Source organism: Phodopus roborovskii, unplaced genomic scaffold (assembly GCF_943737965.1).
Source record: "Phodopus roborovskii unplaced genomic scaffold, PHOROB, whole genome shotgun sequence".
In the NCBI taxonomy this organism is placed as follows: Eukaryota; Metazoa; Chordata; class Mammalia; order Rodentia; family Cricetidae; genus Phodopus; species Phodopus roborovskii.
Genome location: NW_026126424.1, coordinates 9,027,670 through 9,054,775, shown reverse-complemented (window position 1 = coordinate 9,054,775; position 27,106 = coordinate 9,027,670). Strand labels below are relative to the sequence as shown.

Genomic DNA, 27,106 nt, shown 5'->3' with positions numbered 1-27,106 from the left:
AGGAAATGTTGGATTCAGTGTCATTGAGTGAACACGAGTTGCATGGGACTCCTTGTAAATGGAATTAAGATTTTTGAACTATATGTAAGTGCTAGAACATCAATGCAAGGACTTTTCTTCGTTTTGTTTTGTTGTTGTTTGTTTGTTTTGAGACAGGGTCTTATGTACCCTAGCCTGGCTTCAAACTGTGTTCCTGAGGATCGTCTAGAATTCCTCGTGTTCTGCCTTGCCTCATTATTGGGTGTGTTCCACCACACCCTGCTCACAGTGACTCCAGGCTTCCAGGCAGTTCCTTAGGCATCGGCAGACAAGAAAGTGCTCCACACTTGGGTGTTTACACACATATGCACTCAGGTAAATGACCTGTGAGAGCCACACCGGACTAAAGGTGGATTTAAGTCTATTTAAGAAGTAAAGAACCCTAATAAAGGATCAATAACATGAGCAACAAAACCCACAGAGTTGCCACGCTGGCTCTCATGGTTGGTATCTCCACCCCCGTGGCTGTGAGTTGTAGCTGCAACCACCTAATGGAAGACCGTATTCAGACCTGGTCTCCATGGTCATTATTTTTGGGTCGTATCTAGACTCCTGCCTGTAGCACATATATGGCAACTGGGGACTGTATACGGAGTGGGTAGACATGTGGCTATTGACTGGAGATGGAGCGTTATACTCTTGTCTTTCAGAGAAGCTCATGTTGGTCTTCTGAGTCTGGGGGACGAAGGACAGTTTCTCTTTCCAGTCCTCTTGGGACTCTGTAAATACCTTCCTCCGAGCTGCAGAGACTACGTTTGTCACAATGGATTCCTGGATGCTCCTGGGTCTGAAGGCATCATCCACTAGACCAAGGGGAGACCTGGCTGCAGCTTCCCAAGGTGTTGGTCTCTTGTTAGCTTTCTCTGGCCTGACAGTCGGCTTGCCAGAGTAACCGTGAGCTGGCTGGTACTGCCAAGGAGATGCAGAAATGACGGGTGGGGCTGATTTTCCAGGAAGAGAAAAGGAGCGCCCACTCTCCTAAAAACAGAGAAAATGTTATTATATCTCAATTGCTTCTGTTTGCACTTACTATGGCAAGCACTCCAGTCCCGAAGCCTGGACGTTGTCTTCACTTACTCTAGCTCGGGTCTCCTGCTGAGGCCCCACACCCCTCTCTTGGTCTTCTTTGTTCTTCTTCCTCTGCTCTCAAGGTTCACACTACCGACATCTTTCCCAGGAGTAAGCTCTCGGCAGAATCCCTAACACCACTGGGACCTACCCTCTCTCTGCCCTCCACACACCCACAACCCACCCACGTCATTCCAGTCCTGTTTTTCCTGGCACAAAAGAAATGAAACAGAAATAACTCCAGAAATGGGCCACACGTTCCTATAATGCTTACTTATAACCTGTTGTATGGTTGGAGCCTCCAGCTCACCCCTTCACAATCTGGAGAGCCCCATTTCCTGCCTCTCTTCCCGAACCCTGAAGGCTCGGAGAGTTACTGAACAAAGGGAAGGTGTGAAAAAGCCCAGTTCGGCGTTCTTAGTGGCTACCATAGCTTCCTCCACTGAAGTTGCAGACCCTCAAGTCCCGACCTTAAACCCTCAGCTTTTGACGATGCTTGGCCACAAACCCAGCTTGTGGTAGATACACTCCCCTCCCCCATGTATAAGCCCTGGATCTCTGGGACTGGAGGACTCATCCTGGAGTTGCTTTGTCCAAATAAACCTGTTGTTATACTTTTTCAGTTTGACTTGATCTGGCTTACTGCATCGGTGTAATAAACAAACCTATGGGGGCAGGGTGGCAGAAAACCCATTACTTTTAATTGCGTGACTCATTTTGGTTCACTGAATTCACTGAAAGCTACTTAGAAGTGGTTACCAGTGCGAAGGAGTGACAGGCATCTCCTCTCAGAATCCACTTATGAGTGACAGGCATCTCCTCTCAGAATCCACTTATGTGATGAGGGTCATGTGACATGGGTCTTTATTCTCTGTCTCCTCTGTCTTCCTTGCTTGCTCTAGGGACATGGTCTTACTCAGTAGCCCAGACTGATCTCTGGGAAATCTTACAGACTCAGCCTCCCAAGTGCTAGGACTGTAGCCCCAGTCACCAGGCTTTTGTGTCTTCAGTTTTCAAGGGTGAGGCGTGGCCCCTGTCTCTTAGGGAGCCACTCTGCTGATCTCATTTGCATTTTGGCTCCATTTGTATGTTTATTGCATTCCACAGTCTTTCAGAGTTTGGCTCTCTGGCTTGGCTAATCCATTGCAGTCTGGCTTCTTGAAAACTTGAGCCTTCACCCTCCTCTGCCACCTAGGAACCCTGGCCACCGACTGTACTTTCTCCTGCATTCATTCCTCTTTACATGAGACCCACTTAGACAGACTGCAAGGAAAAGAAGCAAGGGGAAATCAGTCAACTTTGAGAGTATCAAAACACCGATTCTTAGCCAGGCATGGTGGTACTGCCTATCATCCTAACACTTAGCAAGCAGGAGAATCAGGAGTTTAAGGTCAGCTACAGCCTCATAATGTGTTAGGGGCAAGCCTGGACAACCACATGAAACTTGTCTCAAGAAACCACCCATACACTACACACACACACACACAATAGGAGAGGGAAGAAGAGAAGACATGTTGAACAAAAGACCATGCTTGAAGATGGATTCAGATTTCCCAGTTTCTAAACATTTCTCTCTTAAAAGCAGTGTTGTGAATAGCAACACTGAATTTGAGCAAAAATGTTTCAGGCTCAGCTGGATTTTGCTTTTCAGCATCCCCCCCCACCCCCCCCCACCCCCCGTCCCACCCTGACACACAGGAGATGATTGATTCTTGATGTGTGGATGAAGAGTAAGATGTCAATGCAGTACATGCCTACGATGCCTTAATCCCAGCAAAAACTCATTTTTTATTACTGTCCTTATCTTAATCCAGAGCTATGGGCAAACCTGCCTCACTGGACAACAAAATTACATATATTCTATGTTACTCATGTGTAGTTCCATAAACTTACTTAACATCTTTTATGGAATATCTAGTACTTCCAGACACTGTTCTATAAGCTAAAGACACAGAGACAATAAGGACCATTTTTGGGAGCACATGACCCAACACCATTTAAGCTCCCAGGGCATGGCCAACAATTAGACAGTGAAAAGACGCTACCTACCTTGACAGGAAAAAGGGTTTCATTTTGTTTTGTTTTCTAAAGTTTGAAAAAAAAAAAAAAGATTGTCTAAGAAAGAGAAACAGCTACCCCCACAGCATATGCCTATGCCTTGTCAGTAGCTATGGAAGGGTTGAGCACCTTTGGTCTCCAGAGTCTCTGGGAAAATTCTTTGAGTCCAATGATACCTTCAGAGGACTCATCTGGTTAGGGTTAGCTCTTTCAGTACATGCCAGTGCTTACAACAGTACAGCTGAGGGGACAGTAACAGATAAAGGAACCCAGGACTCTATGGAAATACAGGACAGGCTCTGAGTACACACACACACACACACAGAGATGCACATCTCATACACACACACGCACACATGCACATCTCACACACACACACAGAGAGATGCACATCTCATACACACACACACACATGCACATCTCACACACACACACAGAGAGATGCACATCTCATACACACACACACACATGCACATCTCACACACACACAGAGAGAGATGCACATCTCATACACACACACACACACACACACATCTCACACACACACAGATGCACATCTCACACACACACAGAGAGAGATGCACATCTCATACACACACACACACACATCTCACACACACACAGATGCACATCTCACACACACACACAGATGCACATCTCATACACACACACATGCACAGCTCACACACACACACAGATGCACACATGCACATCTCACACACACACAGATGCACATCTCACACACACACACAGAGAGATGCACATCTCATACACACACACACACACATGCACATCTCACACACACACACAGAGAGATGCACATCTCTCACACACACACACACATGCACATCTCACACACACACACAGATGCACATCTCTCACACACACACACAGATGCACATCTCTCTCTCTCACACACACACACAGATGCACATCTCACACACACACACAGAGAGATGCACATCTCATACACACACACACACATGCACATCTCACACACACACAGATGCACATCTCACACACACACACACACATGCACAGCTCACACACACACACACATGCACAGCTCACACACACACACACACACACAGATGCACATCTCTCTCTCACACACACACACAGATGCACATCTCATACACACACACACACACACACACACTGAAGTGATAAGATATCTAAAACACTAGCTGAAAGAAATTTATTTTCTACTCTTCCTCTCAACTCACTTATTTTGAAAATCTTAAGAGAAATCAAAATTTAATAGAAATGGAAAGTTCCAAGTATTTTCAGTGATCTCCTAGTATGAAAGATGAGGCTTTTTATCAGCTAAAACAAATATTTTAGTCCAATCTGTACAGAGAAAAGTAAAACTTTGAGGTGCGTTGATGAAAGAGAAAGCCGGGCTTTCTGAGGGGAAAATTAAAAGTCATATTGAAGAGCAAATGAAATGCCACATGGAATGCACATTTGCCCAGTATTTCAGTGCTGTCAATGGTGAGGAGGGAAGAGTTGTTATTTCACCGAACAGCATTATTCTTTACATGGTCCTGACACATATGTTTTCATGATCTTTAACTGCTAATCATAGGAGATCAACTTTTAAATTATCTTAGTTTGGCGCTGTGATTACAACATAAATAGCCCCTCTTTAGGTACGCAGTTTTGTGCATGTGTGTGCCCCAAATACAGCATGCTTCTATGCTCACCTTCACCTGAATACCTAATTTTAAATCTTTGCATCTTATTCATTGATGTTATAAACTTCTGTCCATCTCTGTGACAAGGCTCTTGCTGCTCTCTCCTTAGCTGGTAACTGAAACCATGTGACACACTTTGATGACAACTAACAGACCTGAAAATACCAGAAACATTTCTTTTGTTTTGAAGTTTGCATCTGCTGTGGTAGAACTCCAGCACGACCCCACAGGCCATACCTCGACTGTGTGCTTTTTATCATCAAAGAAATAAAAAAAAGTCATTTGTTTTATTTATTATGTGTGTGTCAGTGTGTCTGTGTAGGATATGCCACTTCTGGAGTACAGAGGGCAGAGGACAGTTTCCAGAAGTGACTTCTTTCCTACTGAGTGATCTAGGACTAAACTCATGGCAAGCTTACATGGTACCCACTGAGCTGTCCTGCCTGGCCCGAATGAAAGTTCTTTTGATTAGAGAGTATTTATCATTTATTAGTAGCTAACATGTCAAGTTGTCTTTCATGGTGACCTCATCAAATTGTTTCTCTTTTCTCTATTCCTTTTGAAGTTTTGTCTAACAAAAGGAAAGAGGTGTTTTCCTCTGCCCAAACAGAGCAGGTCCTGACATCCTGTTTACTGTTAGGGGTAGTTCTGTAGCTACTCCAATTACCCAAACCAGGCTTATTTTGAATTAGAAGGCTCCACCCCTGTCCAAGCTCTCATTTTAACTCAAAGTGAAGGCTCCTACCCTTTTTCTGTGGAGCCTCCAGGTTCACCTGCTGTCTGGAAGGGGTAAGGTAAGGACCCCTCTCTTTCCCCCCTCCCAACTTGTTAACTCTGACTCCATTCAGTCGATGAAGGGTAAGGATGAAAAAAAAAAGCATAGAGAAAAGGAAGTTTCTCAGTAGCACTATCTTTTAGCTCTTGGGACAGGCAGTTTGAGAGAGGGGAGCTTTCATAGGATAAATGCAAAGATTGCTCCCTGAGGACATAGTCCATGGTTCTTGATGCGTGCGTGCGTGTGTGCGTGCGTGCGTGCGTGTGTGTGTTTGACATAGACTAGACTTATCTGGGAAGAGAAACTTCAGCTGAGAAGATAACTCCACCAATTGTTTGTAGGCAACTTTGAAACACATTTTCTTGATGAATGACTGATGTGGAAGGAGCCAGTCCATTGTGTGTGTGTGTGTGGGGGGGGAGTTGCCATCCTTGAGCAGTGGTCCTGGGGTGTATCAGAAAGCAGGCAAAGCAAGCTGAAGGGAGCAAGTCAGTAAGCAGCATCCCTCCACAGCCCGTTTCAGTTCCTGCCTCAGGTTCTTGCCCTGACTTGCTCAGTGATAGAATGGAACCTAAGCTCTAAGATGAAATGAACCTTTTGTCCGCAGTTACTTTTGGTCTTTGTACTTCATCTCAGCAACAACTAAGACGTTGTAATTTCTCTCCATTCTAGGAGGTAATTTGTAAATTGTTTTGCATTCACTTAGGAAGCTGTCTACCCTAGGTTGTAGTTATTAGTTCCCATTTGCCTCCTGGTCCTTGAGGAAACACGTATCATTTGTGGGCACAAGGCAGAAAATGTCCTGGTTCTTTGCCAACACAGTTTGCCAGCTTGTCTCTCCCCCTCCAGATTTCCTGAGCATGTCAGGTCACAGCCCTCTCTGACCCCTCAGCTGTCCTCAAAGTACCTCTTTGGTCAGCTTGTCTCTTGATGTGTCTGAAGTGACAGGATAGGGTCCCTGAGCATTACCCCTCCATTGTTGTTGCGCTGCTCTGGCCGGTTGAGTTACATGGACCTGGCTGAGGAGTCTAAGCACTGCAGAAATAATGTGCTATCCGTATCTTTGTAAAGCCCCACTATCTGTTGTGAACACTCATGTCAGTGTGCACAGCTCTGATCAGGGCTTTCTTGGCTAAAACACCAGATTGTCTATCCTTCTGGACTCATACTCATTTTCAGCCAAGTATGAATCTTTCTGTCGTGGTTTGCTTTTTAAAATATGAGCTAAAAATGGAATAGAATTTTATTCTCCAAATTAATTTCAAGAAAAATGACTAGGAACTCCCCATGGTCCTAGAAGGGGAGACTTCATAACTTGCTCAGGTCCTGCCTGGAGAAGAAGCCTTAGCCTGGGAACTTCTTCCTTATATTAACCCAAATCTCCCTTTCCATGGCTTTACCTAATGACTGACGCTGATGACCCAGAATCACCCTCGAACAACTCTCTCCTCCCCCCTTCCTTTCTCCTCAGTGGCTGCCTGGTTAGATCTTACTCTGTAGCTCAGACTGGCCCTGTCAGTGAGCCTTCTGCCTCAGCCCTCTGAGTGCTGGGTTTACAGACATGATCTGCTTACTTATACTTCTTATAAACCCAGCTTACTTATACTTCTTATAAACATCCTTACAGATTCCAGGTTTTAACACTCCCCAGTGCATATTTGACAAGTTTCTACCATCCTGTTACTGTCTTCCATTTTCTACATTTTTCTTCCAGTTATCAAGTAAGATTAATGTAGAAACACTTTGGAATGCAAACACAAACACACACACACACACACACACACACACAACCTATGAGTAAGTAAAAACTTCATTCAGACTGACTATGGGACCATGTCATCTGGGAGATGACCATTAACACTTACAAGGAGCAGTCAATTGTATATTTAGAACATTCCGTTCTTTAACCCATGAGAGTACATGCCACTTCTTTTTTACTTGCCAATCTTAAAATAGCTTGATATTTTTATTACAGTAAAGACTACAAGATTCTCACTGAACTCATAAATCAGTTGGAGTTCCATATTCCCGTGGGAGGACTGAATACTAAATACTATTTTTCTATCACCTTTAATTATAGCTGACATGAGCATATCGCTTATTACCGTCTATCAGGCAGTGGGTGTTTATACGATCCTTACAACAGACCCACGACGTTGACACTATCATTATCTCCATTTTCTATTTGTGTGCCTCTTGCACTTGAGCAAGGTGAGTAGCCTCCCTGAGGGCAGAAAGCTAAAGACTTATTGCTGTGGGGGAGTTAAGCACAATAGTTCTCATAACACAACTCTTTTTTGTTATTCTTTTCTTTCTTGAACTTGGGGCTTTGCTTATTCTAGGCAAATACTCTACCACTGAGCTATGCTTGGATCAGTTTTTAATCTGATAGATGTATGCACACTTGTAATCCCAGTCTTCAGGGGGCAAAGGCAGGAGGATCACTGCAAATTGAGGGCAAGCCTGGTCTACATAGTGGTCTCCGGGCTAGCTAGGGCTACACAAGAAAACCCTGTCCCCAAAGAAAATAAACTCAAATGTTGTTCATCCTTAATATAATGTTAGACTTTGCTTGAAACAAAATATAAAGTTGCTTTGGGACACGTTTGTAAAACAAAACAGTGGTTGCTGGTACTGTAGCTTGGTTGGTGGAGCACTTGCTTAGTATTAACAAAGCCTCTGCTTTGATCATGATGACATAGGCCTATAATCCCAGCACTTGGGAGGTAGAAGTCAAAAGAAGTTCAAAGTCATCCCTAGATGCTGAGCCATCCCTAGATGCTGAGTCCAAGGCCAGCCTGGGCTACAGGCAATTCTCTGTTTTACAGTGCCCATTTGAATGCAGGAAAACTGAGTGGAATGTAGTCTTGGAGATTTTGGAAAAGGTCATTTAAATTCTGGTTAAGTCAGTGCTAATCAATACCGATTAGTATTAATGACCAGCATACAGGGACTGCGCACATATATCTAGCCCCTCTTCTGCTCCTTGCTGGGCTCTGCACTCAGGAAGGAAGCAGAGGCGATAAGCGGCATCCTCAACTTTTTAGCAGTCATCTTTGCAGGTCAACTAAACGCTATTTATTCACATAGTTTAACTAAGCAGCTTAGCTGGCTCCTTACTGAACTGGCTGCTGACGACCTTAGCATGGGAATGCCATCTGAAGTCTCCTTCAGACAACAAAGGCAATTCGAAAGCAACGTGAATTGCCCTAGCAGCCAAAGGCGTTGAATATGATACAGGTTTTCAGATTCAAAGTATTTTATCTCAGAAACTCTGAAAGCTAAAATGGTTTTCTTGGCTGAAATCTTGCTTACACATGCAGCATGGAGAAAGCATTTCCACTTGACAAATATTATTTCAACTCCTCTGGTACCTCTCTCTCTCTCTTAAACACATAATCAGAAAATACTTTTTGCAAACACACACTTTATCTCAAGCAGCACTCAAGAAAATCCAAACAAGGAAATTGGAGCCGACTGTTTCCCTTGCCTTTTAAACCGTTGATTAGGATTTCTGAAAAGCAGAGGTCTTAGGAGAGATGAACAATTAGAAGCAAGCATGGGAGAAGCATAAAGAACATTCCAGTTTTCCTATGCTAAGACGTAGTGCTCGCAGTCAGCACCTATCCTTCCCTGTTTTATGCACATACCCACTGATTGGTCAGAAATCTCTACGGCATTGGCCTCACGCATGCTCAGTACCTTGTGGTTTCTCCTTCTGTCCACTGCTGCCATGTTGCCCCCTCCCCCCCCCCCCCAGAGCCCTGGTTGGATCAGCGCTATACATCCCCAGTCACATCCTTGCTTCTGTTAGCTGATTTTCAGTGCCCCCCCCCCTTACCGGTGGTGCAAGCTGAAGTTAGATTATGATGCTCTGATTACAACTCCCCTATGGCTGCATGTGTTACAAAAGCCAAAACCAAAGATCTCTTGTTGGCCTCTACCTAGCCCACAAATGCTGCGGAGTCCCCACTACATCTCCGTTTGCAATTCCTGACGCACTAGGCATTCTCATGCCCCAGATGTGAGATTTGCTGATCCTTCTGTGTGGAACACAATGCTCCAGACACCAGCGTGACGCCTCTCCTTCCTCAGACCTTACTCGAATGTCATGGTCTGTGTGTAGTCCATCTCTCTCAAAGTTCCCCATCCCCTTTTAAACGCCCCCCCCCCTTTCCTTACAAGCACATTCCTAACAGTCTAACATGAGAAATGTTTTATTTAATCGTCATTTTGTTTTTTCCCTGAAGAGAGAAATGAAGGTCTGAAGTCTGTCTAAGGGCGATGGTGTTTTGTTTTGTTTTGTTTTATTAAGACACTCCTAGAGGCTGATGTCAACAGTTCCAGCATTCAGAAAGCTGGGGACAGAGGATCAAGAAGTGTGGGCTTCGAGTGAGACCTTGTTTCAAAAATGCAAAAAAAAAAAAGTTCCCAAAAGAAAAGAACCAGATGAGGGTGGGAGAGTGGGGGAAATAGACAGACAGACAGGGAGAATTCTTAAAACAGTACCTGGCATCAAAATAAAAATTGTTTAGCAAATATTTGTTAAATGAATGTTGATTTCTATAGCATACTAATTGATGTAAGTAGGTTTTCCTATCACTGAAATTTTTGGTCAACTTACAAAATGTAGCCCATTTCACATATCAGGTACATGTGGCAATAGAAACAATCACATTCCTCTGAGCTCTAATGCAGGCACAGCAATGTGCACTCTAGTCTACGCTTACTTGGCTTTGTTGTTCTATGGTACTGGAGATGGGACCCTGGCCCTTGCTTATTCAGGGCAAGTGTTCTACCACTGAGCTAAACCCTGACCCTCACCTCATGTATTAACCAACCTTTGCTAAATGCAAAGGAACATGCAAATGAATGATTGGCATTCAAGGTATAGAAATTTGGGAGTTTCAAACTACTTTGCTTATTTCTTAGAGGCAGGGTCTTGGGTAGTCTTTAATTCTTCTTCTTCCTGTCTCCTGAGGACGGGGATTATACGCACCACTCTAAGTGTTCAAACTGCTTTGATCTTACAAATGAGAGATCATAGAAAATTATGCCCAGATCATAAAGGGAGCCTGAAAAGTAATAGATGATGTTAGCGGTTATCCTAGTTAGGTTTCCATGCTGTGATAAAGATCATGATCCAAAACAACTTCAAAAGGGAAAGCTCATCTCTCCCAGGTCACAGTCCAGGGAGGGAAGCAGGCAGGAGCCTGGAGGCAAGGATTAAAGCAGAGGCAAGGGCAATGGAGAAAAACTGCTCCCCATGGCTTGCTCAGTCTGCTTTCTTACAGGGCCCAGAACCATCTATCTACCCAGGGATGGCACTGCCCACAGCGACCTGGACCCCACACCAATCATCAGTCCAGAAAATGTCCCCACAGACTTGCCAGCAGGCAATCTGATGGAGGCATTTTCTCAGTTGAGGTTCTTCCTCCCAAATAATTCTAACTTGTGTCAAGTTGGCCAAAAACTAACCAGGACAGGGCTGGAATAAGAGGAAGCCAAGGTGCTTTTTCATTTATTATGTGTCAGGAAACAGTATTTCTTCTTACCAGATTTATAAGGTCATCTCCAGCTTCGACTAGAATTTTCTCAACAAGGAGAAGAGTTTAACGGGGGGGGGGGGGGGGGGGGTTGTATCTTCCTTAAGATACAGATTCACTTTGTCTTATCTTACTCTATTTACTTTCGGGGGAGGATTTCATATAGTCCATAATTGCCTCAAAACAGTCAAAGATGGGTTTGAACTTCTGATCCTCCTGCCTCTACTTCCTGGAATTAACAGACATCCACCACTACACCTAGTTTAATCAGTGCTGGAGACTGACCCAGGACCTTGTACAGGCTAGGCAAGCCCTCACCTACATCCCCACCCCTAGCTAGAGGTCTTTAAATATAGGGCAAATATTTCCTAGAGGTGATTTAAATATAATAAAACTTGACATTGGAGGATGAGGAGACATCTCATATGCTTTTCTTCTAGTGTCTTTGTCACAGTCTCTTCAAAATACTCCCATGTGAAGTTTTTGGAGATCCAGTTGTTGAATTCTTCTATCAAGGAAACAGTCTTCACAAGTTTGCATTATTATTCTGCTTGCTAGAATAGACAAACGGCCTAACTGACAGGCCATATATGTCTATATAGCTCTGTCTTTTGGGCTGTGTCTATCAATCTATGTTTCTGTCAATCTGTTTATCAGAAAAGTAGCCAAGGAGCCGAACTTTTTAGGACAGTTTGATGACTGCAATAATACACAGGATGTTTCCTGCATCCAGGTTCCTGCCTGAGTTTCTGCCCTGATGATGAACTGTACGCTCAAAGATGAAACAAACTATAAACCCTTTCCTCCCCAAGATGCTTCTGAACATAGCATTTTATTGCAGCAACAGAAAGCAAACCGAAACAACAGACTTTCAGGCTCTGTCTCACATTTGAAGATAACCTTTGGGAGAAACTGTAAGGACTGTGAGTGGCAGCGTGCTGTGATGAAAGGAAGGGACTTTTGACATCACATACATGTGGACATGCTGTCTCTTGCTTCCCACTAGGATCCAGTTTTTCTTGTGATTGTAAAATAGGAATAATTTTGACTGCCACTTCGAGAGTCTGGGTAGAAGAGCATTGAGTTCATAAATTGAATGCCATGTAGTACAACAAACATGACTATTTTTATTATTGTGTGAAGAGACTCTGTGGCTCTGAAGGTGTCAGAGACCTGGCAGAACCTTTTGTTCAAGAGGCAACTGCATGGGCGAGCTGCCGACCCTAGATAAATATAGAAGCAAGTCTTGACTTTGAAGTGGGGTTAGCAATGCTGGCCTCCGATAGTGCCAAGCCAGCCCTGCCTCTCTGTGTACCAGAACACAGGCAGCTGTGCTGGCCAGCAGCACCACCACCTCTGACCTCATCTCCCTGCTAGATCAGAGCAGACCAGAATACAGAGCAGTAGTTTGCTTCTCATGTTCTATTTGAAAAAGGTAAAAGATAAGAACAGCAGTACTCAACTTAAGGTCAGAAAGATCCACGCTCTGGAGGAATCTGTGCATATTCTTTTGTGATCTCTTCACTTTAGAGACAGTGAAAATACAGCTAAGGTAGCCAGACTGACCATGCACTCATCCGAACACGGAGCCTCCAAATCCCTACCCTACAAATAAGGAACACAACTATAAACGGTATTTCACTCATGCCACAGAGAATGCATTACATGGATTTGCATACACACCTGGGGAGTTGAAGACATGGGCAATATAGTTGAAGTTGAATAATCTATTTTAAGGCATGAATGCAGTTACTACAGCATTTTTTTTAAACCAACTTCAGAAAAGAAGCCAGAACATGGATTATAGCTTATTTAAAAAGCTCTTACTACTATAAGTTACTTCCTATCGGAATAGTTGAAACCGCCATCTTAAATCTGTGTAATGTGCAGCATTATTTACTTACATTTTAACTAGAGTCTGAAGTGGATGAAGCTGCCCAGGGAAGAGCAGTGGAAGGTGCAGAGGAAGTTTGCAGTGTGCGTTGTTCCTCACATGCACTGGGGTTGCAAAGCCCACAGCGCGTGTCCAGGGTCTACGAGAAGTACCAGGAAAGGCTCGCAGCCTCCATGACCTCACGTGCCAGACTAGCAGGGAGCCGCAAGGGTGCAGAGAGCAATCCTCCCGCTGGTCCATCCGGCACACCATACCACACGAAGCCTGCGGGACCCAGAGGATTCTGGGAACGTTGTCTTTCAACTCCGTGTAGCAGTACCAGCAGTTTACTCCAGAACTATTCTTTTATTTTTTACTTTCGGCTCCTTAACGTCTACTCTTGCATATTTGTCTCATGACAGGTTTGCTTTTGTTTGTGTGGTGCTCAGTTAGGGTTTGGGACTGTTGCTTGTGCTCCCACAGTGCACTGGAAAACCTTCTCTACTGTAGTCTTCAGCCCCATCTTGTACACTCTCCTCTATCTCCCTCGTTCGTCTTCCCTCATCTCCCAGCTTCCTTTCCCACCTCAGTCTGTTTTATACTCTGTGGGAAGGGACACTTCTTCCCCTCCGCATCTACGCTGCTTCCCCCTAATCCAAATCTTATTTTCTAGTGGGTGTGGTTTTAGGTGCATGATGATTGCTTATGTTTTTTCTTGAAAACAATTTTTCCTACAGTATAATCTGATCATAGCGTCCCTTCTCTCAACCCCTCCCAGACTCTCCCCACCTCCCTACCCACCGAACTCCACTTTATTCTCTCTCTCTCTCTCTCTCTCTCTCTCTCTCTCTCTCTCTCTCTCTCTCTCTCTCTCTCTCTCAAACAAACATGTTGACTAAAACCCAACTGCACTTCATACTATCCTTGGCTGTTTAGCCTCCAGAAGTTGTTGGAGTCAAAGCAGCCACTGTTGTTAACTGACTAGTAAAATATTTGAATAGTGGCAGTACTCAGCAGCTGTGGTTGCTCTTGCAATTAATATTCTATTCAGGGAATGATATGGAGTTTACACCAGGCGTCCTGAGCTCCTGGACTGAGGAATTACTTTCTGAACGACAGCTCATTCAACTCTAACAATTCAAGTCTAACACATTCAAGTTCTGTGTGAAGATTACAAACACTTCCACTAAAAGAAAATAGCTGACCAACTAACAGGATAACGGCATAAATCCCAACATAACATTTAAAAAAAAAAAAAAAAAACCCAAAACAACAAAAAAAACAAGACGCCACAGCTCTTAAAAAAAAAAAAAAAAAAAAAAAAAAAAAAATGCTAGCTTTCCAACAGTGGCATCTAGCAAGAATGAGTTAGATGAAACCCCACAGAGAACTCAAAATAATGACCATAAGTATGTCAAAGTCACAAAGAGCTGAGTAAAATTTCCTTATTTCCTTCCTTGGCGATGCATAATATAAACAAGGAAGTCAACAAAGAGAGAAGTGTTGGGGAAACACCAATCCAGAGCACTGGAAATTGAAAAAAAAAAAAAAAAAGCAGCAGATCAGTAGGTCAAGCAGAGGACAGAATGGGTGAGCTAACAAGGACAAAGATACCTGTGGTAGTTTGAATGAGAATGGCCTCCACAGGCTCGTATATCTGGATGTTTGGATCCTAGCTGGTGAACTGTTCAGGAAGGATAAGTGTGGCTGTGGAGCAGCTGTGTCACTGGAGGTGGTCATTGAGGTTTCAAAAGCCTATGCCATACCCAGTTAGTTCTCTCATTCTCTGTCTCCTGTGTGTGGATCCCATGGAAGCTCTCAGAACTGCTCCTGCACCGTGCCTGCCTACAGCCATGCTTCCTTCCCTCCGTGAAGGTCATGGACTCACCCCGTGAAAGTATAAGCAAGCCTCCAGTTAAGTATTTTCTTTTATGAGTTGCTTAAGTTATGGATAAGACAATAAAATAATTAAAAAGATACCCAAAAAGATACCAGTGAGAATTCTGAGATATGTGTGACACTCTGAAAACATTGGGATATTCAGGTTATATATACAATAGACAGAAAAGAATTTTGTTCTAAAGGCATAGAAAACATTTTTTTTTCATTTTTTCATTTCAAAAGAAATGAAAATTTCCCAGAGTTAGGAAAAGATATCTAAACACAGGAGGTACTTAGGGCACAAGACAGAGAAGGTCAGAAAAGAAACTCACTTGTCATATTAAAATTAAAGCGTTAAATATACAAAGAAACTATACTGAAAACAATAAGAAAGAAACAAAAAAATAGAATGCAAAGGCAGGCCCCTAAGAAAACAGCAGATTATTCAACCGAAACTTTAAAAGCCAGAAGGGATCGGAATGATGCATTTCAAGTTCTGAAAGACATCTGCCAATCCAGACTAACCAGTAAAGCTACTTGTCATTATTGAAAGAAAACAAAACCTTTCCATAATAAACATAGACTAAAAGAATTTATGATCACTAAGCCCGTTCTACAGAAAATGTTTAAAGGAATTCTTCAGATTGAAGGGGGAAATCCCTCCATATATACAGCCACTGGAAAGAATAAACCATACTAGGATAATAACTAAGCTAGTGAGGAAGAGGGAGAGAAATTCAACATTAACAAAATGACAGGAATCAATACGTACCTTTAAATAATAATTAAGAATATTGAAGGTCTTAATTCTGCAATCAAAAGGCACAGACTAGTAAACAGGATCAAAAAGTTGGAACATCCTACTTGTGTCTCCAAGAAATGTGGCTGACTACAAATTACAGACACTGCCTTAGAGTGAAAGGATGGAGAAATGTATTCCAAGAAAATAAGCGAGGGAAGCAAGCAGGTGTCACCGTTCCAATATTGACAAAATAGACTTCAAACCCCAGCTAGTGAGAAAAGATAAAGATGGTCACTTCATGATGACTAAGGGAACAATCAATCAAGAAGACATTACAATAGTAAACATAACACTCTGAACGCAGGTACATCACATTACATAAAACAAACACTACTAAATGGGAAGTCACAAATTAACCTCAGTACAATAGGAACGGGCAACATAAATATCCTATTCTCTCCAGTTGGTAAGTCATCCAAATAAAAACTAAAAGAGAAATCTGTGACATTATATATCAAATAGACTTAACACATCTACAGAACACCCATACAAACAATAAAGAATATACATTTTTTCTTAGGAGTCCACAGAAATTTCTCTAAAAGGTGACATATTCTAGGACTCAGAACAGTTCTTAACAAATACAGGAAAACTGAAATAACTTCTTATATTCTATCTGATCATAATGGACTAAGGTTACAAGTCAATAGCAAGAAAAACCCCAGAACATATACCAACTCATGGAGATTAAGCAATGAACTATTGAACAATGAATGGGTCCTTAAAAAAATCAAGAAGGAAAAAATTTTAAATCCCAGATTCAAATGAAAATTATAACACACCATAAACCCAAATTAATTACATACAATGAAAGCTGTCTTAAGATGGAAATTCTAAGCTCTAAGTACCTATATTTAGAAATCAGAGAGATCTGAAATAAATAACTTAAGGAAACACCTTAAAGGTCTGCAAAATAAGAACAAGTCAAACACAACTCTGCAGACAGAAATAACTAAGAAAAGAATATAAATTAATGGAATGGAAATAATAGCAAAACAGTCCAAAAAATCAAGGAAACCATTGCTTATCTTTGAAAAGACAAATAAGAGTGACATAAGTAAACAACGCAAAGTAGCTAACTAACAGAAATAGGGAAATGACACAAATAAAAAAGTAGAAGTTGATGAGGAGCCATTACAACAGACACCTATGAAATTTTAAAAATCAAGTCTTACCTAAAATGCATACCTTCCTCTAAATCGGAAAAATCTAAAGAAAATGGGTAAATTTTAAGAGGACCCAGATACAAAGTCAGACAACTATAGCTACCTGACCTCTAATGAAGATACCAAAAATACTCATCTATGTCTGAGAAAAGGTAAACAGTACTTGGGAAACTGGATATCTACATATAGAAGAATAAAACTATTCTTATCATCTACATATAGAAGAATAAAACTATTCTTATCTCTACTCTGCAGAAACCTCAACCCCCAAAGGATTAAAGATTTGTACAAGACCTGAAAGTTGAAGCCTGTAGAAAGTCTGGAGTACACTTCTAGATAGAGACATAGTGAAGGGCTTTCTGAATAAGACGGGTCATTCAATAAAGAAGTCCAGTAGCTGACAATTAGGAGCCTGTGAAAACTTCTGTACAACACACAAAACTGTCAGTCTACTGAAGAGGCATCCTACTGAAAAGAAGCACAGATTTTTGCAAGCTATACATTTAATAGAGGATTAGTATCTAGAATTGTCAAAGAACTCCAAAACCTAAACATCAAGAAAACAAGTCAATTGAAAATTAAGTTGTGGAACTGTACAGTGTGTTTTTCAAAAAAAATATATATATATATAAATGGCCCATAAACATTCTAAAACTTTTTCAGCATCATTAACTATCAGAGATATGCAAATTAAAACTACTTGGAGATTCCATCTGTGCTAGCTAGTGTTTTTTCAACTTTACACAAACTGGAGTCATCTAAGAGGTGGGGACCCCAACTGAGAAAATACTTCCATATAATCAGCCTGTAGGCAAGCCTGTGGGGGCATCTTCTTGATTAATAATTGGTGTGAGAGAGCCCAGCCCACTGTAGGTTTTACCATACCCAGGCAGTTGGTCTTGGGGCTGTATAAGAAAGCAGGTTGAGCAAGCCGTGGAGAGCAAGCCAGTAAGGAATGTTCCTTTGCTTCAGTTTCTAATTCCAGATTCGTGCTGTGAGTTCCTACCCTGAGTTCTCCCTGTGATGCAGTTTGACATGAGAGTTATGAGATGGAGACAAAATCAACTCTTTCCTCTCAAGATGCTTTTGGTCATCATGTATCATCCCAGCAACTCTAAGATGCAATATTACCCCCAGTCTATCATTTAAAAAATCAAATGAAAACAAACATTGGTGAGGATGTAGTGAAAGGGAAAAACTTATCCACTATTTGTGGGAGTATAAGTTTGTGGAGCCAACATGGTAATCTGTACAGAGGTTTCTCAAAAAGCTAGAAAACACAACTAGCATATGTCCCACCTACAGCCACGCCTAGAAACATACCCCCAAAAGGCTCTTTCCTGCTACAGAGACACTCACTCATCCATGGTCACTGATGCTCTATTCAGAATAGATAGAAAAATGGAATCAGCTTAGATGTTCATCAGCTGGCGAATGGATAATGAAACTGTGGTACATATACACCCCATGGACTTTTGCTCAACTGTAAAGAAAATAGTAAAATTAAATTTGCAGGAAAATTGGTGGAGCTGGAAAACATTATACTAAAATATCTAACTTGGGCTCTGAAAGATAAATATCACATATTCTCTCTCATATGTGATGCTTAGCTTTGAAATTTTTGATTTGTGTGTTTAATTTGGAGTTACTGTAAAGGTCACAAAGTCAGAAAGGCTCCATGAGAAGAGGGAGAAAAGAGACTTTAATGGATGTATGGGCTACTAGAATATACGTGATATTAAAGTAGAGAGGAGAAATATTTGGGGTTGAAGGATTAATTGGGAATGGAAGCATGTGGACTGAAGCCAGGGGGTAGAAGTGGATTAACCAGAACAAAACATACATAAAAAAATCTTTACCAATATCTACTACTTTATAAACAAATAAAAGAATAATTTTTAAAAAGGTGCTTGAACAGAAACAATGGGTAAAAGTGGTCATTCCAGAAGACACAGTTATTAATCAGAAATCTCAACACCAGACATAAAATACTTCCCTCTGAACTATTGATCAAGGATGTCCTAGAGGCCTCCAAAACAATGCTGCCAAGACATCAGTGTCTCACCCTGTGCTGAGCCCCACATGCTACAAACCTGAGATGCCAGTCAAAGCACTGCCAGTGATTCAACACTGACACAACTGTTATGGTGCAACCAACTACTTTCAGCTTGGATTTGGACCCTGCTCCCCAGGAGGGATTCATACTGTAAACCTGGTGAATAGTTCAAGGTTAAGGAGGTTATAGGGTCTAGGGAGGAACCTATTACCGCTGTTTTGCTAAGTGTCCATTTTATCAAACTGCTGTATAAATACCTAAGTCTATACATATAGGCAAGTGTTGCTTTCAGCCTTAGTCCAAGAAACTTCTTTTTGTAGTAGGCAGAGGTTAATGCAAGGACTCATAGCTGGTCAAAGTGCTGAGAAGAGGTGACTGCAGGGTGCTCATCCCTTACATCTGTATCAGCCTCTCCCCTCCCAAGGGAACATCATGGAAGTCGGAGAGAAAGAATATAAGATCCACAGGACTGGGAGGAGAGCCATGAAATTCCATCTTCTGGACATGACATGGCCAGTGCATACATGAACAAGATTGCAACTAAATTCACTTTGCAAGCCTGTCTGGTCCAAGTGATAAGTTTTATTTTTTATTTTTACTTTTTTAAAGATTTGTTTATTTATTATGCATGCATGCATGCATGCATGTCAGAAGAGGGCACCAAATCTCACTACAGATAGTTCCCACCATCATGTGGGTGCTGGAACTTGAACCCAGGTCCTCTGGAAGAGCAGCCAGCACTCTTAACCACTGAGCCATCTCTCCGGCCTGGGTTAGTTTTATTTCCTGATATCCTCCTGTGGTGGTTTGAACAAGAAAGGCTCCTCCATACCCATGTACTCACATTCGAATGCTTGTTCCACAGTTGGTAGAACTGTTTGGGAAGGATTGGGAGGTGTGGCCTTGTTGGAGGAGGTGTCACTGGGTGGGGAGGGCTCACTTACACCCTGCCTCACGTCTGAGGATCAGCTGTAAGTTCTCATCTATTGTTCCTGTACCATGACTGCCTATCACAATGCTCCCTGCCATGGTGGTCATGGACTCTAACCCTCTGGAATCATGAGACCCAAATTGAATGCTTTCTTTTATAAGTTGCTGAACCATGGTGCTTCATAATAGCCATAGAAAAGTAACTAAGACACTTTCACATTTAAGAACATCTGTAGCCAGTCATGGCTATGCATGCCTTTGGTCCCAGCACTTGGGAAGCAGAGTCAGAGGGCTCTCTAAGTTTGAGGCTAGCCTGGTCTACTGAGTGAGTTTCAGGACAGCCAGGACTACACAGAGAAACCCTGTATTGAAGAACAAAACAAACGAAGAAAAAGAAACTTTACGAAATAATTTCATTTTAGAAAAAAAGGAATTCTGTAATGCATGTAGGTTTGTTTTTTTTTTAAACAAATGATCAATTTTCTGAAATAGATAAAGGACCACCTAGGAGGAAAAGGATTACGCAGAATATACAATGGCAGTCTTGGTCCTGTGTTTTCCAAGCAAGAATGTGTTTGGAATGTGTGTTTGCTGAGAAAGGATCTCACTGTGTAGTGAAGGCTGGCCTTGAACCTGAAATTCTCTTCTCCTTCCCAAACACTGGGATTATAGGTGTATGCACTGCACAGGGCTGGAAGAAGCTTCCTCAGAAATGAGAGGTATTCACTTCACTTCTAGAAGTGTGAATATACTATACTGTCTGTCTTAGTCTTACTAATGTCTGAGGAGGTAGTAGAGTGTCGGTATACTTATTGAACTTTTAAAGGTTCATTCATTTTTTTTAACCTTATGTGTATGAGTCTTTTGCCTGCCTGCATGTATCCCCACCATGTACATGCCTACTTCATGGGGGTCAGAAGTAGGCATGGGATCTCCTGGAACTGGAGTTAAAGATGGTTGTGAGCCACCCTGGGGGTGCTGAGAATTGAACCTGGATCTTCTGCAAGGGCAGCCAGTGTTCTTAACTGCTGAGCCAATACTCCTGTTTCCCTTACCTAGATTTTAAAACTGGAGAACACTTTAATTTTGTGTTTGGCACTAGCTATTATTACATAGATTTCTTAATGAACACACAAAATTGTAGACTATGATATTAGAGTGTGATATTACATGCCAGTATCACAGCAAAAACTTATCAGAGTAAATTACTAACGGCCACACCTGCCTGTAATGTTAGACACCTGGCAAGCTTTACAGTAAGTAGGATATGAATCCACAATTTTTCTTTTCTTGAAAAAGGGCAAATACAGCAAAGGGAAAGGTAAGGCTTAGATAATGTGGAAGGTTGTGCCCTCCTGTGTCCCCAAAGAGGAAGGGTTTAAAAACTGTTCCCTGTACTCAGGGAGCAGGCCAGTCATTCTGGACTGATGGCTAAGTTATAAAAACTGCCCCAACCCCATTACTCTGAGTTTCCTGTGCTCTTACTAGGAAGTGAAGATCTTTGTTTCCCACACTCGTTTTTTATTATTTCTTTGGCTTCTGTCTTCAAGTTTATATTGGTTTTGCATGTTTTCCACTTTCAATATTAGTTTTTTAAACGTATGGGTGAATTTACAAAAACATCGCGAATAATCTATAATCATTATACCAGTATTCGGAGCCAATTTGAATGGGTAATTTTAGCCTGAGATGACACTTCTAAAGGCAGCAAAATGTTTAAGTCCTTAGAAGGACAGAGGGAGGAAGGAAAGAGAAGAGAAATCCCCATATACGCATGTAAATACTTAAGCACCTATCCACAAAAAAAAAAAAAAAAAAAAAAAAAAACCGAAGGAAAAAAAATCCTGAAAAACTCGGGATTGCCCTTCTAAGTGGCAGCAAAGGGATCTGATAAAAATCAGTGAGGCTTCTCCTGTTCTTCAATAAAACAAGGATAATTCTGGAAGTCAGTTGTTGAGCCACAACTTTGGGAGCTCTGGGAGTGGGGCAGAGTCTGCTGCCACCTGGTGGACATTAGACATCACGTTTGCTTCAGCGCCTCTCCAGCTTTAGAGCCATGGATTGGGGGAGGAGGGGGACTCCTGGCTGTTCCTGAGGAGGGGAGCTTGCAAACTGTTGGGAGTTTTAACGAACAAAGTTGACAGATGTTAGAAATGGGCTTTATAAAATGTGGTGCACAAACAATTAGTATCAAAATCACCTGTCGGTGTGTCAGATGACAAATTCCTGGCTCCCATCCCGATCCAGTAAATAAAGCCAAGGTGGGGAGACACCAATCTGTTCCTCCGGGAATGGAAGTTGGAAAACCATGAAAGAGAGCCAGGCATGGTGGCTCATTCTGTCATCTCACACTTAAAATGCAGAACCCACAGGATTCCTTGGGGTTCCCAGGATGCTGGGCCACAGAGTGAGAAGCTGTCTCCAAAACATAAAACAGTCCCCATCAAAAACTCCAGATAAATAAAAACACTGAAAGGGCAACACTTTACTCGAGCAAATGTGCTGTGTACAAAGGAAGTAATCTCACTGTGTTGACGAAGTACCAAATTAAAATGAAAATCAAATGTTTGGAGTGATGTATCCACTTTATTTCAGTGTCGCCCACAGAATTGCGCTGCTCTCAGCCGGTAGTTCCTGGCTTGGTTTTGTTTGAGATAGGATCTCATGAAGCCCAGGCTAGCCTCCAAACTCCCCCATAGCTGAGGGTGACCTTGAACACTGTTACTACCTCCACCTACCACAGGCTGGACTACCGGTTTGCACCATTAATCTGGCTTCTGCAGGCATTTCCTAACAGATTCCAGCATCTAGGGAGCTCATAATAGACTATGGTGAAGAATTACGGTTAGCCAAATAGGCTAATAATCAATAAGCAGGTCAGCTGGCCAGGTCACCATCCACTGATGCTGAGTGTGGCAGAAGGAGAAGAAGGAAGAGAGAAGGAGGAGAAAAGGAAGGAAGGAACACACACACACACACACACAGAGAGAGAGAGAGAGAGAGAGAGGAAGGGAGGGAGGGAGGGAGAGAGGGAGAGAGAGAGAAACCTTGACCCTGAAGGACTGATTCACAACTTCTATGGCCCCATGCTTTCTGCTTTCTCCTGGTCTGGCTTGCTCTGTAGCGAATCTTAAGGAGGAGTGAATAACTGTTGAGGGCATTTATACATTATAATACACTAGAAGGAAATGACTAAAGGGAAGCCAATTCGAGACTCAGCTGTGGGTTTTTGTTTTTTTGTTGTTGTTGCTGTTTTTAACCGTAACTAGATGCCACACAAGGAAAACTAAGCAATGTCAGTTTAATTATATTGGAAACAAAAAGTACTCTGGATCCAAATAAAAATTCCACATCGAAGCCTGTTTTGATTTGTCATTCTTTTAAAGATCAAGTGACTTCTGCTTCTGACTCAGAAACATTCTAGAAGTTCCAGGAAATCCACAAAAATTCCCCCGGGCTGTTAGGTCCCTCCCTGCATCGCTTCTGAGACTGGTTCCTGGCCTTCCCCGGAGCTGGGTGCTTGCTCTGGGGAGGCCGGGGTTTCACTGTGCTTTTGGAAAGCAACCTTTCCTCCGAGGCAAGGAACACAAGTACTGCAATACAGGTCTGGCCCTTGACCCTTTGTCCTTGGGGGGAGCTACGTCAGGGAAGGGGTCACTGAAGGCCTTCAGTGCTGAAGGTGTAGGATAGCTTTGGGAAAGGAGTGTGGAGGCGCTCCACTTTCTGTATGAGGGGCTTCAGTGATCCTACAGAACCGTATTCAGAACACCACCTATTCCTCTTTGAGAATATGTTGGACTTTCAAATATCTCTCCCCGAAGAGTACTCTCCATATTGCTAAGTACACCCACCACATTGGCTCTATTGATAGCATCATTTTGAATTAAATATTATCTCAAAATATTACAAAATATGGTCTCTAAACACTCACCATGGTCTCGCCTTTGTACTCCCTGAGGACTACAAAGCAGAACGATAAAAAGCATGCTGAGCGGAGAGTAAGCATACAGGCGGGGTGGGTGGTGGTTGGGTGGGGCGGTAAACATAGTTAGCTGAAGCTCTGGATGAGGTCAGAGCACTGGGAGTTTCAAGGCTATCCTGGGCTACATAGCAAGAGAAAATATAAGGCAAACAACAACATAAATCAATGACGACCTCTCAAATATTTGGGGGCTTAGATTTTTGATGTCAGTATGAGATTAATACAGATATTGGGCAGGGTCTTCAGGTTAGACTCAAATTCCCTATGAAGCTGAGGATGACCTTGAACTCTTGCTCTTCCAGCCCCAACCTCTCAAGTGGAGGCATTGCAAGCCCACACTACCACACTCAGTTTTATACAGTGCTGGGGATTGGCCCCAGGGCCTCATGCGTGCAGGCAAACATTCCACTAACTGAACTACATACCTTCCCATAATGCTTCTGCCTTTCCCCCTCTGGTTGTGGTAGTTGGCTTATAAATGAGATTCATACTATCAATCTTGTCTGGTAACATTTCCCTGTGAAGTTCATGAAACAGTAGCTCTTGTTTGCACTGGGAGTATCCTTAGTAGAAATAATGATATCTAGCATTCACTAAGGGATTTCCATATGCTAAGGGGTTGATCTATACAGATGCTGCACTCATTTGGGTAATCTTCATCTCATAGCTGAGGTACAGAGGTGTGGAGAGGCAGAATCGTCTGTTTAAAGCCTTGCCACTAACAAGAAACGGGACTGGATTAAACTGAAGGCACCTTGGCTCCAAGGACACACTATTTCTTTCTTTCTTTTTTTTAAGAATTACTTATTTTTATGTACATGCCTGCTGACATGTGTGTCTATGTTCTACATGTATGCAGTGCCACCAGAGGCCAAAGGAAGGCCCTGTCTCCCCCTGGAATTGGAGTTACAGTAAAGCCATGTAGGTGCTGTGATTCAAACTCTGATGTCCTGGAAAAATCAACCAGTGCCTTCAACCTCTAAGCCATCTCTCAAGCTGTGAAGGGCACACTGTTAACCACTATAAAATGGGCCTCTGGTCTGGGAATGGTGGCCTACACTTGACATCTCAGCACTCAGGAGGCGGAGGCAGGAGGATCACTGAAAGATTGCAGGCTAGCCTGGGCTCTGTAGTGAGTTCTAAGCCCATCAGGGATACACAGTGAGATTCTATCTCAAAATATAAAAAGAAAGGGCGTGAGATGTGGGGGTGTGGTGCCTCTGTGTGCTGGGGTGTACAAGCATTATCCCAAGTGTGGAGTTCACTTAAGACAGCAGTTCTCAACCTATAGGCTATGACCCTTTTAGGGGTTAAATATTGGATGTCCTGCATATCAGGTATTTGCATTATGACTCATAAATTACAGTAGCAATGAAATACTTTTATGTAGTATTTTATGGAAATACTACAACACGAGGAACTGTATTAAAGGGTCACAGCACTGGGAAGGTTGAGAATCACTGTTTAAGAAGTGATTATCTTTTTATCATCCCAAATCAAACCCAATTTCCTCCCCAGCACTCGGGTTGGAGCCCAAGACCTCATACTCACTGGGCAAGCACCGTACTACTTACTATATCCCATCCCCAAATCACAGCTTCTTTTTTAATTCACAAACTTGGGGGTATTTTTGTTATTTGGTTGTCATCATCACTAAAGTTTGAGGGTTTTCTTTCTTTGATGTTTTCTCTTGGTCTTTTATTGTCTTGGTTCCAATGAACAGGCCCAGTAATGAGACCAGAAGTGGTGGAAGTTTGGAGGGTTTGGTCTGGCACATTCCCCTGAAATGTAAGGCTTAGATGATGGTTTCGGGGAAGTATCTGACAGGAACTGTGCTGGCTAAGTTTACGTGAACCTGACCCAGGCTAGAGTCATCGGAGACAAGTGCCCCTCAATTGAGAAAATGCCTCCCTAGGATCAGACAGCAGCCAAGCCTCTAGAACATGTTCTTAATTAGTGATTGGTGGGGGAGGGCCCAGCCCACTGTGGATGGTATCACCCCAGGCTTGCTGGCCCTGGGTTCTACCAGAAGGCTGGCTGAGCAAGCCATGGGAAGCAAGCCAGTTAGCAGCATTCCCTGCCCCCCATGGCCACTGCACTAGCTCCTGCCTCCACGTTCCTGCCCTGTGTGGGTTCCTGTCCTGATTCCCTTCAGTAATGAACTACAATGTGGAAATGTAAGCCAAATAAACCCTTTCCGTGTGTGTGTGTGTGTGTGTGTGTGTGTGTGTGTGTGTGTTTGGGGGGGTCTGTCTTCCAATGGGGTCTGCATAGCAGGAAGGGATTGATCCCTCTATGTATATCTACAGTGGCTGCTGGTTCAACCGGAAGTGTTACTCTCATGGATCCCAGTAGTAAGTACTTGTCTTCTTTGAAACACTGAAAACTGGTGAGCCCCTCCTCATTATTCTGCTCAGAAATTTGTTGAAATGCCCAGAGTTATGGGTTTCAAAATAACCCAAGTTTGATGACTACCTAATAGGAAATTTTGTTAAACAACACTTAGCGTGGATGGCATAAAGCCAAGGGATGGTTCCCTTTATTTAGTCTACACATCTACTTGTGTGAGCTCCCCTCCCCCACATCACCAAGCCCCTTCTCGGATTTTGTTACCTTTTATTTTTATTTTACTTTACTTTTTTTTCACTCCAGGGATTGAACCTAGGGCCTCATACATGCCAGGCAAGCTCTACAGCTGAGCTACACCCCAGCCCCCTACTCTATTCTAAATCACATCTCTTGCCTAGCCAGAAATGTAATCTACTCACACAAATGCACAGTCAGAGACGTCTTTCTCTTTTAGCTTATAAATAGATATTTCTTAGAGACTTATTTCCATTTCCAACAAAATGTCACAGTCCATAAATTTATCTACTATCTTATGATAAAAATAGGGTCCTTGCCAAGGTCACTCATTATATCCAAGGCCATTAGGCAACGGTATGGTGAATTAGCTTGCTTAATTGACAACTAGCAGGTCTTACGGAGTGACGGCCCAGGGTGGGAACCCTACAGTCTTGTATGGAGAATAAAGCCTTGGCTTGGACACATATAGCTCAGCCTTGTCCACTACCCAAAGCTCAGAACTGACACAAAAGCTTCATTAACTCTTCTGAACCCAGGAAAGAACTGAAACATCTTGGAGCTTGGTGGGTAGATCTAAATGGTAGAGACTGGGCATGCATTTCATCTTTATTCCCCTTGTTTCACCTCCCATCTGACTAGTAGACGTG

General features: G+C 42.6%; 1 protein-coding gene across 1 annotated transcript in view; it reads right to left on the bottom strand.

Moving 5' to 3' along the window:
* Positions 1–329: 329 nt before the first annotated feature.
* Synpo2 (synaptopodin 2) overlaps positions 330–27,106 on the bottom strand; it is a 142,819-nt gene continuing 116,042 nt past the window's right edge. The window contains exon 5 of the mRNA XM_051185563.1: positions 330–1,017. Within this exon, the coding sequence (XP_051041520.1) occupies positions 478–1,017 (540 nt within the window). The 3' untranslated portion in view covers positions 330–477. The remainder of the gene's footprint in view (positions 1,018–27,106) is intronic.